Raw genomic sequence first — 17,500 nt, 5'->3', positions numbered from 1 at the left:
CTGTTGAAATCATTAAAGACTCCATCCACCCCGTTAACGGTCTGTTCAGCCTGTGCCATCAGGAAAGTACTTCCACAGTCTGATGACTGCCACACAGATCCATTAGGAGTCTATAAAGACTCAGTTTCTACACTGACATTCTGAACACTGCACTTTACTACATGTAACACACCTTACATTTACATTCATGGTATTTAGCAGACACCCTAATACAAAAGGACTTACATTTCTATTTCATTTTATACAAATGAACATTTAAGGGTTAAGGGCCTTGCTCAAGGGCCCAGCAGTGGCAGCTTGATGATCCTGGGACTCAAACTCACAACCTTCCAGTCTGTCATTCTGCACTTTACTGTTACTACATGTAACACACCTGTACATATGGTACATCACATTCCACTCTGTTTACACATTCTTTACTGTTACTACATGTAACACACCTGTACATATGGTACATCACATTCCACTCTGTTTACACATTCTTTACTGTTACTACATGTAACATATTTGCATATCACATTCTACTGTTTTCAAATAATTGCACGCATCATTCATGTTATATTTATTTCTTATTTCTATTAATTATTTATTTACTTATTTTTAATTTTGTTCTTTAATAGTATTATTAATTAAGATTTAATATTTAGTAATATTTATTGATTATCTACACTGAACAAAATTATAAACGCAACACTTGTTTTTCCCCCATTTTTCATGAGCTGAACTCAAAGATCTAAGACTTTTTCTATGTACACAAAAGGCCTATTTCTCTCAAATATTGTTCACAAATCTGTCTAAATCTGTGTTAGTGAGCACTTCTCCTTTGCTGAGATAATTCATCCACCTCACAGGTGTGGGATATCAAGATGCTGATTAGACATCATGATTATTGGACAGGACAACACTGCACACACCCAGAGGTCTCTCTCTCTCTCTCTCTCTCTCTCTCTCTCTCTCTCTCTCTCTCTCTGGCCCTTCCACTGCCTCCCTTACCTCTTCCTCATCATCCTAATTCCCCTGTGAAAATTCCTAAAAGTAATACATTTGTTCACCCTGTTTTTTGTTTGTGTGTCTGTGCTCCCCTGCAGACAAATGCACTACAAGAAATGTTTTTTTAATCTGAAAACAATGAAACTTTCTAACAGGAATCTTTACAATGTCAAAAAACACAGATTTTTAAAAATAAATTATTTCACAATTCAGGATCTTGTGAATGTGTTGTTATTATAATAACCACAATGTCCTGGATCATTCATATAAACCTGTTATTTACATCTGCAGTACTGTCAAAGCTGCTGTTATAGAAAATTGACCAATGAGAATGCAAAATTCAACAGTGTGTACAAAGAGGTAATTAAGCCATGAGACTTGAATTTTATTGTATTAATGTTTAAAGTAAACATTTATACAATATAAAAAAACTGAGCTGTGATGATGATTTGTTTCAGGGGTTTCTCAGGATGATAATGATACAGGAAATCTCTATGGGGAAATAATAGGGGGTCAGGAAGGCTCATCAGCTGAACCCTGGTGTAAACAGTGGAGCCCTGACCCATCCTCGGTAGGACAGGAATCCGTCATGATAAAAGTGCATCAAAAGCAATGATAACAAAGAATAATAGGCTAAAAAATCTGCACTGCTGCACCATGCTGCACTGTTTACAGAAAACACTGTAGAAAAAGAAAAGAAAGAAAGTACAGAAAAAGAAATAAAAAGTAAAAGACAGAACAGTTCAGAACAACTCTGACAGGCAGCCATCTGGAGCAGCAGCAGGAGCTGAATATTGACTATATTCAAGAATTTTTACCATTTAATTTCCAATTAGAAATGTATTTTAGGTACACTGACACTGACTCTGAGTTTCAGGATAATAAACATTAATCATTTTAAATAACCATTAAATTATAATTTTTATTAAGAACATTAAAATTTCTGCCACAAGATGGCAGTAAAGCATTTTCCAATCTGAGATTTCTGTTTCTGTGAAATGTTTTCTCTCAACTGACCTGCTGAGGGCGCTGTTAGGATACTGCTGTGTATCCTATATACACAATACTGTATTGTTCCTTCACTCAGTGTCTCTGTTTCACTGTGAGCGTCGTACTGCCGAGTCCACACACTGTTTATAGTTTACTGAATGATACATCAGAGCAGATGGAGGAAACGTGTGTGTGTGTGTGTGTGTGTGTGCGTGTGTGTGTGTGTGTGTGTGTGTGTGTGTGTGTGTGTGTGTGCTGAAATGTCATTCATTACACAGTGACTAACGGTGTTTGGACGATTACTCTACGCTACTGACCTCTTCATCATTAAACACACAAACACACTGAGGGTAAAGTAAACACTAATAAATAAAATTTATACAATAAATATAGATTATACATTTTAAAACTGTTACAAAAAGTTTAAATAAATAAAAAGTAAAATAAATAAATAAATAAATAAAATAAAGAAACAAATAAATAAAAAAGAAAAGTAAACAAAGAGATTAGTTTTAGATAAGTGGCCTTTAGAGAACATTCAGAGTTTTGAAGGTGTAAAAGCTGAAAGATATGAAAGTCTGTTAGATTGAAAAAAAAATAAAAAATAATATATATAAAGAGAAATAATATTTAGACAACAGCATAGACATTAACACTCAGTGACACTCTTTGTGTGATGGCTTGAGGAAAGAAACTGTTACACAGTCTGGTTGTGAGGGTCCAAATGCTTCGGTACCTCTTTCCAGATGACAAGAGGGTGAAGAGTGTGTGTGAGGGGTGTGTGGGGTGTGTAAGAGTGTGTGTGAGGGGTGTGTGTGGGGGGGTGTTCGAGTGTGTGTGAGGGGTGTGTAAGATTGTGTGTGAGGGGTGTGTGGGGTGTGTAGAGTGTGTGTGAGGGTGTGTGTGTGGGGGGGGTGTTCGAGTGTGTGTGAGGGGTGTGTGGGGTGTGTAAGAGTGTGTGTGAGGGTGTGTGGGGTGTGTAAGAGTGTGTGTGAGGGTGTGTGGGGTGTGTAAGAGTGTGTGTGAGGGTGTGTGTGGTGTGTAAGAGTGTGTGTGAGGGTGTGTGGGGTGTGTAGAGTGTGTGTGAGGGTGTGTGGGGTGTGTAGAGTGTGTGTGAGGGTGTGTAGGGTGTGTAAGAGTGTGTGTGAGGGGTGTGTAGGGTGTGTAAGAGTGTGTGTGAGGGGTGTGTGGGGGGTGTTGAGTGTGTGTGAGAGTGTGTGAGTTTGTGTGTGAGGGGTGTGTGGGGTGTGTAAGAGTGTGTGTGAGGGTGTGTGGGGGGTGTTCGAGTGTGTGTGAGGGTGTGTGGGGTGTGTAAGAGTGTGTGTGAGGGTGTGTGGGGTGTGTAAGAGTGTGTGTGAGGGTGTGTGTGGTGTGTAAGAGTGTGTGTGAGGGGTGTGTGGGGTGTGTAAGAGTGTGTGTGAGGGGTGTGTAGGGTGTGTAAGAGTGTGTGTGAGGGTGTGTGGGGTGTGTAAGAGTGTGTGTGAGGGTGTGTGTGGTGTGTAAGAGTGTGTGTGAGGGGTGTGTGGGGTGTGTAAGAGTGTGTGTGAGGGGTGTGTGTGGTGTGTAAGAGTGTGTGTGAGGGGTGTGTGTGGTGTGTAAGAGTGTGTGTGAGGGGGTGTGTGGGGTGTGTAAGAGTGTGTGTGAGGGGTGTGTGGGGTGTGTAAGAGTATGTGTGAGGGTGTGTGGGGTCCTCACTATCCGCTGAAAGGGTCTTGTGATCTGAGAATAGATGTAGAATTATTAGATTTATTGGCTTGTTGCTGTGAGAATTCACCTTAGAGGTTCTGTGTAGAACCCTACAAGAGAGTGTTTAACCAAGGAGAACCCTTACAGGAAGTAAAAATCCCTCGTGCCCAAAGAACTACTGAGGAACACCTTATATGAACCAATATGAGAAAGTCTTTCCTCATTAGAGAGGGTCCTCCTTCAGGAAGTAAAGAATTCTTATGAAAGGTACAGTGAGTGGGAGAGAGAGAGAGAGAGAGAGAGAGACACAAAGGGGAGGGGGCAGAGATACAGAGAGAGAGAGAGAGAGTTCTGAATGAATTGTAGGATGAAGTCCAAGGCAAGAGGTACTGGAGCTCCACTCGACCAGAACAGGAGTCCGGTCCGTTCACCAGCCGCGCCTCTGTGTGACCTGAACAAACAGCCGAGAGCTCAGTGAAAGAGGAACATTAACACAGGCACCTTAAAGTTTGATGGACAGCTATGTGGTCTCTATTTAAACAGAAGTTACATCATGATACTTAACCAGAACATATTAATCCCACATCGTTGTCATGGGAACAGTGTGAGAGTTTGAGTGAAGATGATGTTAGACAGAAAGGTAATGTCAGATTCAGTTCCTCTACACTGAAGCTCCTCTGTCCACACCTGACCCTCCCCTCGTCCAAAAGCAGCTGATCCCAGAACCTCCACAGGAATCCCACAGTCCAGCTCTCGACACACAACCTCTGCATCCTGCTGGTCAAAGTCAGCATCACACACTGTGGACCAGGAACCTCCATGAAACACCTCCACTCTCCCAGAGCACCGGTGAGGACCAGCAGTGAGTCTCAAAGTCTGACCTGTGTTTTATTTAATTGTGTAAATATTGTGTAAATTTTCAACAAGATAGAATATCAAGAAATCATTTAAATGTTATAAAATATTGTTCCAAAATGTTTAAATAAAATCAAAACTTTAATAAAGTTTATTTATTTGTATAATTTAAATCCATTAATTCAGTCATAATAATTAACAAATAACCTAACTAATCCCAGTGTTTGTTTTAAATACAGAAGTTTACCTGAGCAGGTGACTCCAGCATCATGACCATGATTACAGTAACTCTCCCCTCTCCCCCATGACCCACAGTCCTTCAGTGTCGACTCTGATCCTCTACAGTTCACATCAACCATCCAGATTGGTCCTGATCCTGGTCCAAAGTGACCATATTGTGGTGCGTTTACAGCCTCCCCACAGCGCAGCTCTCTACACACCACTGCAGCATCGACCTCATCCCAGTTCACGACCACACACTGTTCCCCACTGACCATCCTGAAGAACCTCCACTCTCCCAGAACAGCGACTTCCACCATTCACCAACCTCACACTGTCTGAGAGAGAGAGAGATTTTATTTAAACTAATGTTTATGAAAAGACTCTCTCTCTCTCTCTCTCTCTCTCTCTCTCTCGTTCTCACACACACACACACACACACACAGACAGACACACAGATATATGTTAGTTACGTTGATTTTTACTCACAATAAATTATGTTTTCGACTTGGAGGAGTACACGGCATAAGTGACTGGCTACATCGGCATGTGCATCAATGACATGACTGTCTCCAAGACCATCACCACACACTCCAACCAGAAGCCGTGGATGACTACAAAAGTGCGTGCTCTCCTAGAGAGACTCCACCTTCAGAGCAAGGCAGCCTTAAAAACAGCAAGGGCCAAACTGTCCCGAGCCATCAGAGAGGCGAAGTGCACACATGCCCAGAGAATCCACGGCCACTTCCAGGACAGCGGTGACTCCTGGCGCATGTGGCAGGGCATTCAGGCGATCACCAACTACAGGACAACATCACCTGCCTGTGACAGTGACCCCTCCCTTCCAGACGTGCTGAATGACTTCTACGCTCGGTTTGAGGCACAGAACAACGTAACAGCAAGGAAGACCATCCCTCCTCCTAAGGCTGGAGCTCCTCACACAACTCCCTTGAGAGTTCTGAAGAGAAAATGCTACTTCAGCACCACAGACAGCACCAGTTATGGCTACTTCAGCACCACGGACAGCACCAGTTATGGCTACTTCAGCACCAGGACCAGCATCAATCAGCACTACCTTAGAACCGTGGACAGTGCTGTTTAGCATGGGAAAAGGGTGGATTTGGAGCAGCACCAGCGGGCCAATCAGAGGCTCTGCTGGCTTCACTCACCCTCTGAGTGAAGGGTAGCCAGCCAGATGAGACAGAGAGCGCACAGAGGTGGCACATGCAGCCAGAACTAATAGCCCGTGTTCAGGTAGCCTGTAAGCAAGGACAACACTGCACACACCCAGATTACCTCCCTGGCTGAATCACTGAGAAACACTCATTGTCCATGATCCTCACCACAACGCCAGGACTGCCAACCCTCTGCCAGCTAACCTCCTGAACACCACCTCCAATTCTACTTCACAAGTTCACTGAAGTCTTCTTCGCTATCCTTTTTTTCTTTTTCTTCTCTCTCTCTGTCTCTTTTTCTGGCCCTTCCACTGCCTCCATTAACTCTTCTTCATCTCCCTAATTACCCTGTGCACTTCTCTCCTTTAAAAGTCCTAAAAGTAATAAATTTGCTTCCACTGTTTTTGACCCAACCCTGTTGTTTGTGTGTGTCTGTGCTCCCCCTGCAGATGAATGAACTACAAGAGCTTTGTTTTTATCTGAAGACAATGAAAATAACTTTCTTACAGAAAACTTCACCATGTCAAAAACAGATTTTTAAAATGAATTAATCCACAATTTAAGATCCTGTGAATGTGATATTACTATAGGAACCATTATGTATTGGATCATTAATATAAACCTGTTATTTACATCTGCAGTACTGTCAGAGCTGTACCAGAAAATTAATTAACACTTATTGACCAATCAGAATGCAGGAATTCAACAGTGTGTACAAAGATGTAATTAAGGTAAACATTTATACATTAAAAAACTGACCTGTGATGATGTTTGGGTTTGTTTCAGTGGTAACTGCATCATCATAGTTCTCGGACACGTCCTCTGTCAGAGCGTAGAGATAAAAGCTATTAAATCCACATTAATGTCATTAATGATCATTTGGATGCTTGTGGATGCAATACTGTCCCATTATTATCATACCTGTCAGTATAACTGACTTCTGATCAGCCGTAATGCCGTCATCATAATTCTCAGCTTCATCCTCTACACCCAACACAGATATTTAAAGATATTTAAAGTTTAGTGAAGGGGCAGTTTCTACACTGTGTATTTGATGACACAATGCAAAATGACATCGTACTCATGTAAATCACGTCACTACACACAAACCAATAAACAAACTTATTCACAGTGTGTGTGTTTAATTTATACTGCTTTCTAAACAAATCCCAAAACAGAACCACACCATCCACGTGATCAGGGATCGGTCCAGCAGTGGCGGCATCATCGTAGTCCTCTGGTGGAGTCGACTCTTCCTGGATCACCTAAATGAAATAAAAGCAGAGACTCTGTACAAACAGCTCCATCACATTCTGACCTCATGGTTTAATGTGAAGTCGGTTTATGTCATCAGTTAACAACTGCGGCTACTTCAATTCAATTTATTTTGTATAGCACCTATTACAATGAACATTGTCTCAAAGCATCTTTACAAAAGAAGATAAATGGAGAAAGGAGAGGGAAAAATGAAAATAAAAAATAACTAAATAACTAGAAATAAAAATAAATTATTAAATTTAATCATTAAACTTAATTTATTTTATCCCTAATGAGAAGCCTGTAGTGATGGTGTCAAGGAAAAACTCCCTGGGACGATATGAGGAAGAAACCTTGAGAGGAACCAGGCTCAGAAGGGAACCCATCCTCATTTGGGTGACACTGGACAGTAAATAATGTAACTGTAACTGATTAATGTCCTTTCTACAACAGCAATCAATGGCCCATGAGGAATTCCTTGCTGTCACAAACTGACAGATGAAATGATGGATCTGTGATGGTGTCCCCAAGTGTCTCTGTCCATGGCTGTCTCCTGCTCCACACAGATCCATCCACAGCATCAGTGGGCACCACCAAGCGGTGAGACTCCGACCAGGGGTAGGGCAGTGGTCACAATGGAAACTGGCAAACACTGGGAGCTCAGGAGTGGGGTGTATAACTCGACAGAGAAAGACAGAGAGAGAAAGAGAAAGACATTAAGTATGATTCTGATCATGTGATGTTTAAAGACAATGTAGATTATGTGTAAAGTGCAGGCAGGGACTCCGGCAAGACTAGCTATGACAGCATAACTAAAAGGGAGAGCCAGAAGGTGACAGACATGAAGGCTTCCCGGGACATAAAGCGTCAACCACTTCACAATCAGCAAACCTGGGCGACTTGTGAGAGTGGTAAGGCAACATCATCCAAACATCCCAGTACACCAAACACTCTATGACCATGAACCTTCCAGATCTGCTCCTTTACCTAAGAAAACTATACATTAAAAGCTCGACTAAACAAATGTGTCTTCAGCCTAGACTTAAACATTGAGACTGTGTCTGAATCCCCAACACTAATTGGAAGGCTGTTCCATAACTGTGGGGCTTTGAAAGAAAAAGCTCTGCCCCCTGCTGTAGCCTTTGCTACTTGAGGTACTACCAAGTAACCAGCACCCTTTGATCGCAGTAGGCGTGGCGGATCATTAAAGACTAAAATATAACTCAGGTACTGTGGTGCGAGACCATTTAGTGCTTTATAGGTTAGTAACAGAATTTTATAATCAATGCGAAATTTGACTGGCAGCCAATGTAGTGTGGATAAAATAGGAGTGATGTGTTCATATCTTCTGGTTCTGGTTAGGACTCTAGCTGCTGCATTCTGGACTAACTGGAGCTTGTTTCTGCTCCTACTGGAACATCCAGACAGTAAGGCATTACAATAATCCAACCTAGAGGTAACAAAAGCATGAACTAGTTTTTCTGCATCATGAAGTGACATCATATTTCTTATCTTAGTGATATTTCTGAGATAAAAAGAAGGCTATCCGAGTGATATTATCTACATGAGCTTCAAACCAAAGACCTGAGTCAATAATCACACCAAGATCTTTATAAACACTTTCACTGTTTATAAAGTTACAATCAGTCCAGGAAAATTTCTGACATTTCCTGATTAAAACTCGTCCCTACTGTTAAAGTGAGAAGTGTGTGATGTTTTGGTGTGAATAATCAGTGTGAACTTACCAGCTGCTGTGAGTGTGAGTGTGGATGAGAGAAGAATAAAAGTCAGACAGATTTCCATCTCCCTCCTCACTGTACACGATGTGTTCACCTCCACTCACCCAGAGAGACTGAGAGAAGTGTATCTCCTCACTCCTCAGCCCCTACAGAGAGACAGACAGAGAGAGAGAGAGAGACAGCCAATCACACTCACGTGTAAAGTTGGCCGTTAAGAACAAAGAGTATTTATTGGTAACTACAATTCCGAGATATAAATTCATTCATTCATTGTCTATACCCGTTTATTCCTAATTAGGGTCAAGGGGTCTGCTCGAGCCTATCCCATCGCACATAGAGGCGAAAGGCAGGGATACACCCTGGACAGGTCAGATAAATAAATTTTTCCTTTAAAACTTTAAATGTATTTGACTGGATCAACGACCAGTCTTTTTGTCCAATGGGCATTAGCTCACTTTTATTTAAATTAACTTTAAACCCTGGAAACTTACCAAAGGCATTAATAGTATTCACAATAACTGGCAAACTCACATGGAGTTTAGTAATATGTAGCAGGATATCATCTGCATATAAAGATATTTTATTGACTGTATTTAAAGTGTTGAAGCCATGAATAGAAGAATCAGAACGAATGCACTGAGCAAGGGGCTCTACGGTCATCACAAATAAAAAAGGAGAAAGAGGGAAACTTTGCCTTGTCTCTCTTTGAAGAATAAAGGGGCCAGACAAAGCATTATTAGTTAATACCTGAGCTGTAGGGCTTTTATACAAAATCTTAACCCAGTATATAAAGTTGAAGCATTTCATCACGATTGGTGCAAGTTCGATGGGATGATAATCATTGAGGCAGGAAACAGTAGACTTCTTAGGCACAGGGACGATGGTCGTTGTCTTGAGGCATGTGCTAGCAGACTTCTGTGGGTTAACTCTGCATAGAGTTCTCTTCACATCAGCCGTGGTGAGTCAGAGCACCTGGTCATTAGGAGGAGGGATGGACTTCCTCGCTGTTGTTCTGTGCCTCAAACTGAACGTAGAAGTTGTTCAGAGCATCTGGAAGGGAGGCATCACTGTCACAGGCAGGTGGAGTTGTTCTGTATTTGGTGATCACCTGGATGCCCTGCCACATGCGCCGGGAGTCTCTGCTGTTCTGGAAGTGGCCGTGGATTCTCTGGGCGTGTGAACGCTTCGCCTCTCTGATCGATCGGGACAGTTTGGCCCTCGCTGTTTTTAAGGCCGCCCTGTCCCCTGATCCGAAGTCGAGTCTCTTGACTTCAGGAGAGCACACACTTTGCAGTCATCCACACCATCTGGTTGGAGCGTGTGGTGATGGTCTTGGAGGCAGTCACGTCTTGATGCACTTGCGGTCACTGATGCCATGTATTCCTCCAAGTCAATAGAGTCGCAGTTGGTTGCAGCCTCCTAAACATGTCCCAGTCAGTGCACTCCAAAACAGTCCTGAAGAGCAGAGATGGCTCCTGCTGGCCAGGTTTTAACCTGTTTCAGAACCGGTTTAGAGCGGTCTGGCGAGTGGTCTGTATACATAACAGAGATGTGGTCTGAGTAGCTGAAGTAGGGCGGGGCTCCCACCACGATGCTGCGCTGGGAATATTTGTGTAAACAACATCCAGCGTGTTCGTCCCTCTCGTAACAAAGTCCACATACTGATGGAATTTAGGGAACACTGTTCTGAGATTTGCATGATTGAAATCTCCGGCGATTATAAACAGTCCATCGGGGTGAACATTCTGCAGCTCGCTAATACCTCTGTACACATCAGTATTATGAACTTGCGCAGACAAAGAACGAACAGATCTTCTTTGACCAGCCCCTCATCAAAATCCATAGCCTCAGCATGGAGGTGTACAGCTATGAAGCATCAATACTCTGCCCACAATAATACAAAAGTGAACAAAACAAACGAATAAATAATAATCAACAACAAGAACAATATAATCAGAAACAAAAGATATGTACAGGAGAATCATTTAAAAGCTGTGTTATGATAGATAAACCAAGGTGAATATGTTAGACAATCAAAACAAAAACACCTAATAATAAGAAAGAAAAGAAAAATTAAATTAAAACAAAATACCAAACAAGAAGGCACCAAGTGTACAAAGCTCTTCTCATGAGCATAAATTTATTTATTAATCATTTTTAAGTAATGTTGAAAAAATTGTGACTATATTAAAGAATTTGAAACATTTACCTTATAATTATAAATTTTTAGGTACACACACATTTACTCGGGATTTTAGTATTATGAACATTAATCATTTTAAGTTAGTATTCAATAATAATTTTTATTGAGAACATTTAAATTTTGCATCCACTAGATGGCAGTAAAGTATTTCCAAACTGAGATTTCTATTTCATGAAATGTTTTTTTTTAATCTGACCTGCTGAGGGTGCTGTTAGGATGCTGCTGTATTATTATTATTATTATTATTATTATTATTATTATTATTATTATTATTATTAAGATCAAACTGTTAATATTGCAAAGTTACAAATATTAGTAATTATATAGGTTATGAAAAATACAAACACAACTCCTGAAAAGTTTTATGTCTGCCTGATTCCTGAAGTGTCAGGAAGTGAAAATCTGTGCTGCCTACTTAGTTCTTAGTGTGTGTGTTTCTGACAGGAATTTCATTCATGGAATGTTAGGAAGGGTGAGTCCACATGAACCATGGAAGTAAATGAGTTTCCAGCTAAATACTTTATACCTGTGTGAATGTCTAAGAATCTGTACATCAGAGAGAGAGAGAGAGAGAGAGAGAGAGAGAGAGCAGCTATCTCTTTCTCTGTGTGTGTGTGTGTGTGTGTGTGTGTGCACATTTGCATTTATTCATTAATCTGAAGCTTTTAGTATACACTGGAGGTTGAGCTTGGGCTGGTGCTGGGATTTGAACTCACAACCTTTTGATCAGTATAGAGATATTTATTTATTTTTACTACTGACTTCTTTAATGACACTGACCCCAGATTCATCACTACAAGAGCCACTCACTCATATCACATTATCTCATTATATTATAAAAGCACTTTTATTTAATAAATTGTTTAAGTAAGAAAATACATAAAAGATATGGCTCGATGAAACTATGTGATACCCTGAGATCCCGCTCCACTAGCTTTAAAGCAGGAGCTTGCCATCGGAACATCGTTTAAAACAAGGCTGCATCCTACAGAGTGTGCCGAATGGTGAAAGAGAAACTTGAATCAGTTTCAATACACAGTGTCTCTAGAAACCTGTGGCAGGGGACGAAGAACGATCAAGGATTACAAAACACCATCCTTCAGAACAGTGAATGTGGGCGTTTTCTTGCAGATGAGCGACACTTTTGACACTTTTGCTCGCCTCAAGACTACAGCTTACAGCACTAGGGTGCGGATCAGAAAACACACTCATCTGATCGGAGCATGGCGTGAGGAAGACATTCTGGAGAGTGAATACCTGGAAGTCAGCAGGACCAGATGGCATCACGGGTCGGGTCCAGAAGGCCTGCTCTGACAAGCTAGTGCCTGTCTTCATGGAGATATTCAACCTCTTCCTGGAACCATCTATAATCCCCATGTGCTTTAAGCAGTCATTGTTCTTGTCACAAAGAAACCACAGCCTGCCCGCCTCAATGACTATCGCCTGGTAGCCCTGATCTCCGTTGTGATGAAGTTGTTCAAGAGACTAGTAAGAGACTTGATCAATTCTTCACTGAATAACACACTGGACCCATTTCAGTTTATGTACCATCCCATCTGCTTTCTCGAGGATGCTATTGCATACCTCCTTAACACAGCCCTAAGCCACCTGGACAGCAGAAAATGGAATTATGTCAAAATGTTGTTTTAACTACAGTGTTTAATACCATAACTCCCTCCATACTCAACACCAAGTTGGAGGTCCAAGTCTGTCCCTTTGTCAAGGAGTCTCAAAATTCTGACATACAGATAAGCAGTACAGGTGGGCAAACCTGTCTTACTTGCCCTCAGCACTGGAGCCCCCAGGGTTGTGTTCTTACCCCCTGTTGTACTCACTGTACACTTAGGACAGTGTGGCCACTTACAACTGTATACAGCAGGTTGTGCTGGACCAAAGTCAGGAAGATGGGAAGGAACTGAAACATTCCAAAAATGGACTCTTTTTTTGTTGTGGTCAGCTTTCTGTCCTTAAAGGTAAACACAGATAGAAAGAGGAGGAGCTTCTTCCCACAGGCCATGTGGGCACTCAACTCAGCTCAGAATACCTAGAGATTGGACTTTTTCTCAACATGCAAATTTGGAAATTGCACTACATGCACATTCTTCACTTTATAACAATATATAATAATAGTATATCATTTAATCATATTAACATAATAACAATCAGATTCATTTAATCCATATTAACATACAACTCTTTTCATATGCTGTATGCAAATTTTGACTATTTATTTCCCCATAATTAAGCTCATTATCACTTTATTGCAATTGTCACTTTATTTTCTACTTTATTTGATCTTTTTTTTTTTTCTCTCACTAATTCCATTCCTGTTTTTATTTTTCTGTCTCTATTTTTATGTAACAAAGACTGTCATTAAAATCATTTCACTACATGTCATACTGTGTAAAGTTTTTATTTGAATTAGACTTTGCCTTCAGAACTAGAGAAAAGTCAGCCAAAGAAAGGGTCAGACCCATTAGAGAGGCAAAGCACGCACATGCCCAGAGATTCCACAGGACAGCTAACTACAGGACAACACCACCTGACAGTTGCACTGAATGACTTCTGTTCTTCTGACACAGTACGTGGCAGTGAGGAAGACCACCCCTCCTCCTAATGACCAGGTGCTTTGTCTAACCACAGCTGATGTGAGGAAATTTCTACACAGAGTTAGCCGTCGCTGGACCAGACAACATTCCTGACAGAGCACTCAGGGAATGTGCATATCATACATTTACATTTTTGGAATTTGACAGATGCCTTTATACATGTAGCGGATGTGTAAATTATTTCAACAGGCAATCATTAGCTGTTAGTATGGCGCACTGACATATCGTAAAGGCCACCAAAGCTGGGAGCTCGTTTAAAGTCAAAACCTCGTTTGATTATCGTTACCCGAAGAGACTTGTTGCATATTTCTTACGCAGTACCCTGCGCTCTGTGTTTTATTGGAAGCACACCAAGAACTAACGCTTTAACAGAAGTTTTTTAGTGTATTTGAGTTTCTCTGCACGTGTCGGAGCCTTGAGACCCGAGTCCATAATAAGATGCCGTTGGTGCAAAGACGTAACTTCTAAGCGATTCCACTTCATAGATGGTTTTGCTACCCTGCCATCCAAGTGACATCTTGATCTGGTTCATCTCCAGTCTAAACTTGTTTTTGGAAATACTCTGACCTTTTCACAAAGTTGAGGGGATCGGATTTAGTTAGATTAATTAGCAATCCGAGTGGACCACACCAACTTAGGTGCAACCACGCCATCTTCAGTTGATTTCAGCGCACTCTATGTTTGGGCAAGAGCACTCCAAGCCATCGTCTGGCTGACTGGACTTTTCCTCAGTTTTTCTTTTTTTCCTTGATGCCTGAACTGATAGTCTTTAAACTGTGAGTAGACCTTTTGAGGATGTTTCAGAATCCTTTCTCGTTCTGAACTGAGATTTCACCGTGTATGCTTTGTTTTTTTAAATAACTGATGTTCGGAGTTGATCATTTGAAGCCGTGATAATTTGTCTCAAGAGGGTTAAGAATGTGAAAAGTGCAACTGTTTTATTTTCTTTTAGTTTCATAAGGAAACAAGATTACTTTGCAAGTGAAACCCATTTTCTTTCCTCTGCTGATGTGATTGTATTGATTTGAAGAGCATTACCACACTGTAGAAATTCTTTTATCAGTATTGTTATTATTACCTTTACTTAATTGGCTTAATCTGAATAGAGTGGAATAAATATTATTTGATTTCTTTTACCCTTATTTTAATTGTACCTTTTTGCTGAGAGCTGTCAGGGAGTAGGCGTCTCTCTTACCTTATTCGATCTGGGGAGGGAGGAGCATATTAGACTGTATTATAGTATAGTGTTTCCCATATGCAGTGTCACTTCAGGGAGCCACCGTGTGACATTTTCACACCTGAAGCCTACCCTTGTCAATCAGTAGTGTTCTAACACAATAAGGTAAGAAACCACATACACACATTAGATGCGTATAGGAACTAAACAGCTTGGGAGGCGGGGACCAAGATCCTTTCGTTGTCCAAGCATCCCCGGACAGCAGCGATTCATTTTCCCCTACCTAACGGATTAAATACCCCGTTACATACAGAGCAATATACAAAAGTGCTTTAAATGAATGAATACATTTATTCTGGCTCACAGACACAGACAAAGGAAAGCATCAATCTAAAAAATGTGTTCAGAGGAAATATAGTTTAATTTTAAATAAATATATAAACAAAGGGGAAGAAATAATTAAGCACTAGTTTCATTATTTCCAGGATGAGGTCTTCAGTTGTCATTTGAAGAGTCAGTGACTCGCCTGTTCAGACCTCTAGGGAAAGGTCATTCCTTGGTGCCAAAAGAGAGAAGAATCTCTCTTGTGCCCTGAGAGATGGTGGGACCATATCAAGGCCCTACTGCTACCCTGCAGTTTTGTATTGCCCCAACCATTACACAGATGATGCTATTACCACCACCTTCCACCTGGCCCTTACACATCTGGACAAAAAGCATACGTACAAATGTTGTGCATAGATTTCATTTCAGCATTTAACACAATCATTCCTCAGCATCTGATCGAAAAACTGAGCCTGCTGGGCCTGAACACCTCCCTCTGCAACTGGAATAGCAACTCAAACACACTGACAGCAGCCACACACAGAGATTTAGGGCCATCCAAAAAAGAACACTAAAAATAATTAGACAGCAAAATGGGGCCAAATGTAGCTCTACTCAAGTGCATAACGGTATTTATTAATAATTTATTAAAAATTTAGCAATATTAGGAAATTTTGACTACCTTGAAGAATTTTCACTTGAGAATTTCTACTTAATTTTCCAATGATATTTTGTTTAATTAAACACACATTTACTCTGTTTTCAGGATAATAAACATTAATCATTTTTAATGACTATTTAATTATACATTTATAAAGAATATTAAAATTCTATATCCACAAGATGGCAGTGAAGCATTTCCAAACTGAGAATTCTGCTTCGTGAAAAGTTTTTTTTTTTTTCAAGTGACCTGCTAAAGATGCTGCTGTCAGGATGCTGTAATAATAATAATAATAATAATAATAATAATAATAATAATAATAATAAAACTGAATAGTTTTTATTTCTGCTTGTTCCCATGTTTGTAATTTTCTGATGGCTGATATGTTCACATACATTTTGCACATTTGCACTAAAGTAGTAAATTGTAGTATTATAAAGATAATGGACAAAATACCAGTTTCCTAGAGTGAAAATCTGCTATCTGTACCACCTTTTAGTTCTTATGTGGCCATGTTATTCATGGAATGTTAGGAAGGGTGAGTTAAGTTTCAGAGAGTGCAAATCCGCTATCTTTGCTGCCATCTTAGTTCTTGCATGTCTGTGTGTAAGTGTATGTGTTTCTGACAGGAATTTCATTCATGGAATGTTAGGAAGGAGTGAGTCCACATAAACCATTGCAGTAACTGGGTGTCCAGATAAACACATTGTACCTGTGTGTATGTCTAAGAATCTGTATATCAGAGAGGGAGAGAGAAACGCTACACGTGTGTGTGTGTGTGTGTGTCTCTGTGTGTGTGTGTGTGTGTGTGTGTGTCTCTGTGTGTGTGTGTGTGTGTGTGTGTGTGCAGCATTTACATTTATTCAATAATCTGAAGTTTTTAGTATGCAGTGGAGGTCAGCTCAGGCTGGTGCTGGGATTTGAAATCACAACCTTCTGATTAATATATTCAATTCAATTCAATTCAATTTTATTTCTAAAGCAAATTTAATTAGAATTAAATTAAATTAAATTAAATTAAATTAAATTAAATTAAATTAAATTAAATTAAATTAAATTAAATTAAATTAAATTAAATTTAATCGTATAATTAAATTCAACCTTAATTTGCCAAAATACTGTCCAAAGATAGAGGAAAAAAAATAAAAATGAACAAGGATAGAAGCAGGAAAATTAATAAAATTTTTTATTTAAATTTTTAACATAGATTTGAATTCTATAATCAATTTGATATCGGACTGGCAGCCAGTGCAGAGCGTAAAATCGGTGTGATATGGTCTCGTTTATGACTACCCGTGAGTATAGAGTATAAATATATAAATATTTATTTATTTTTATTGCCTGACACTGACCACAGATTTATCACTACAAGAGCCACAAACCACATAATCACATTATATTATAAAAGCACTTTTATTTAATCAATTGTTTAAGTAAACAATATGTAATAAAATAGTGAAAAAGGTGAATACAAGCGCTCAGAATAAGGCACAATATTTACTTACTATGGATAAAAAAGGTTGCATTTGCTTACATATTGTTTATTTAGACAAAATATTTAAATTCCTTGTCCATTTCTCATTCTATACAAGGAGGCAGGAAGTAAGGCTGCTGA

At 40.0% G+C, this 17,500-nt stretch overlaps 1 protein-coding gene across 1 annotated transcript in view; it reads right to left on the bottom strand.

Annotated features, from left to right (window-relative positions):
- Positions 1 to 5,976: 5,976 nt before the first annotated feature.
- The window catches only part of LOC131369927 (antigen WC1.1-like), a 23,910-nt gene continuing 12,386 nt past the window's right edge, over positions 5,977 to 17,500 (bottom strand). Inside the window, exons 18-21 of the mRNA XM_058416802.1 lie at positions 12,372 to 12,571; positions 7,102 to 7,180; positions 6,837 to 6,899; positions 5,977 to 5,999 (exon numbers count right to left, since the gene is read on the bottom strand). Coding sequence (XP_058272785.1) covers positions 5,977 to 5,999; positions 6,837 to 6,899; positions 7,102 to 7,180; positions 12,372 to 12,571 — 365 coding nt within the window. The remainder of the gene's footprint in view (positions 6,000 to 6,836; positions 6,900 to 7,101; positions 7,181 to 12,371; positions 12,572 to 17,500) is intronic.

The sequence above is a fragment of the Hemibagrus wyckioides genome, linkage group LG19 (genome assembly GCF_019097595.1).
Source record: "Hemibagrus wyckioides isolate EC202008001 linkage group LG19, SWU_Hwy_1.0, whole genome shotgun sequence".
NCBI lineage: Eukaryota > Metazoa > Chordata > Actinopteri > Siluriformes > Bagridae > Hemibagrus > Hemibagrus wyckioides.
This window is presented reverse-complemented; position numbering and strand designations above follow the sequence as displayed.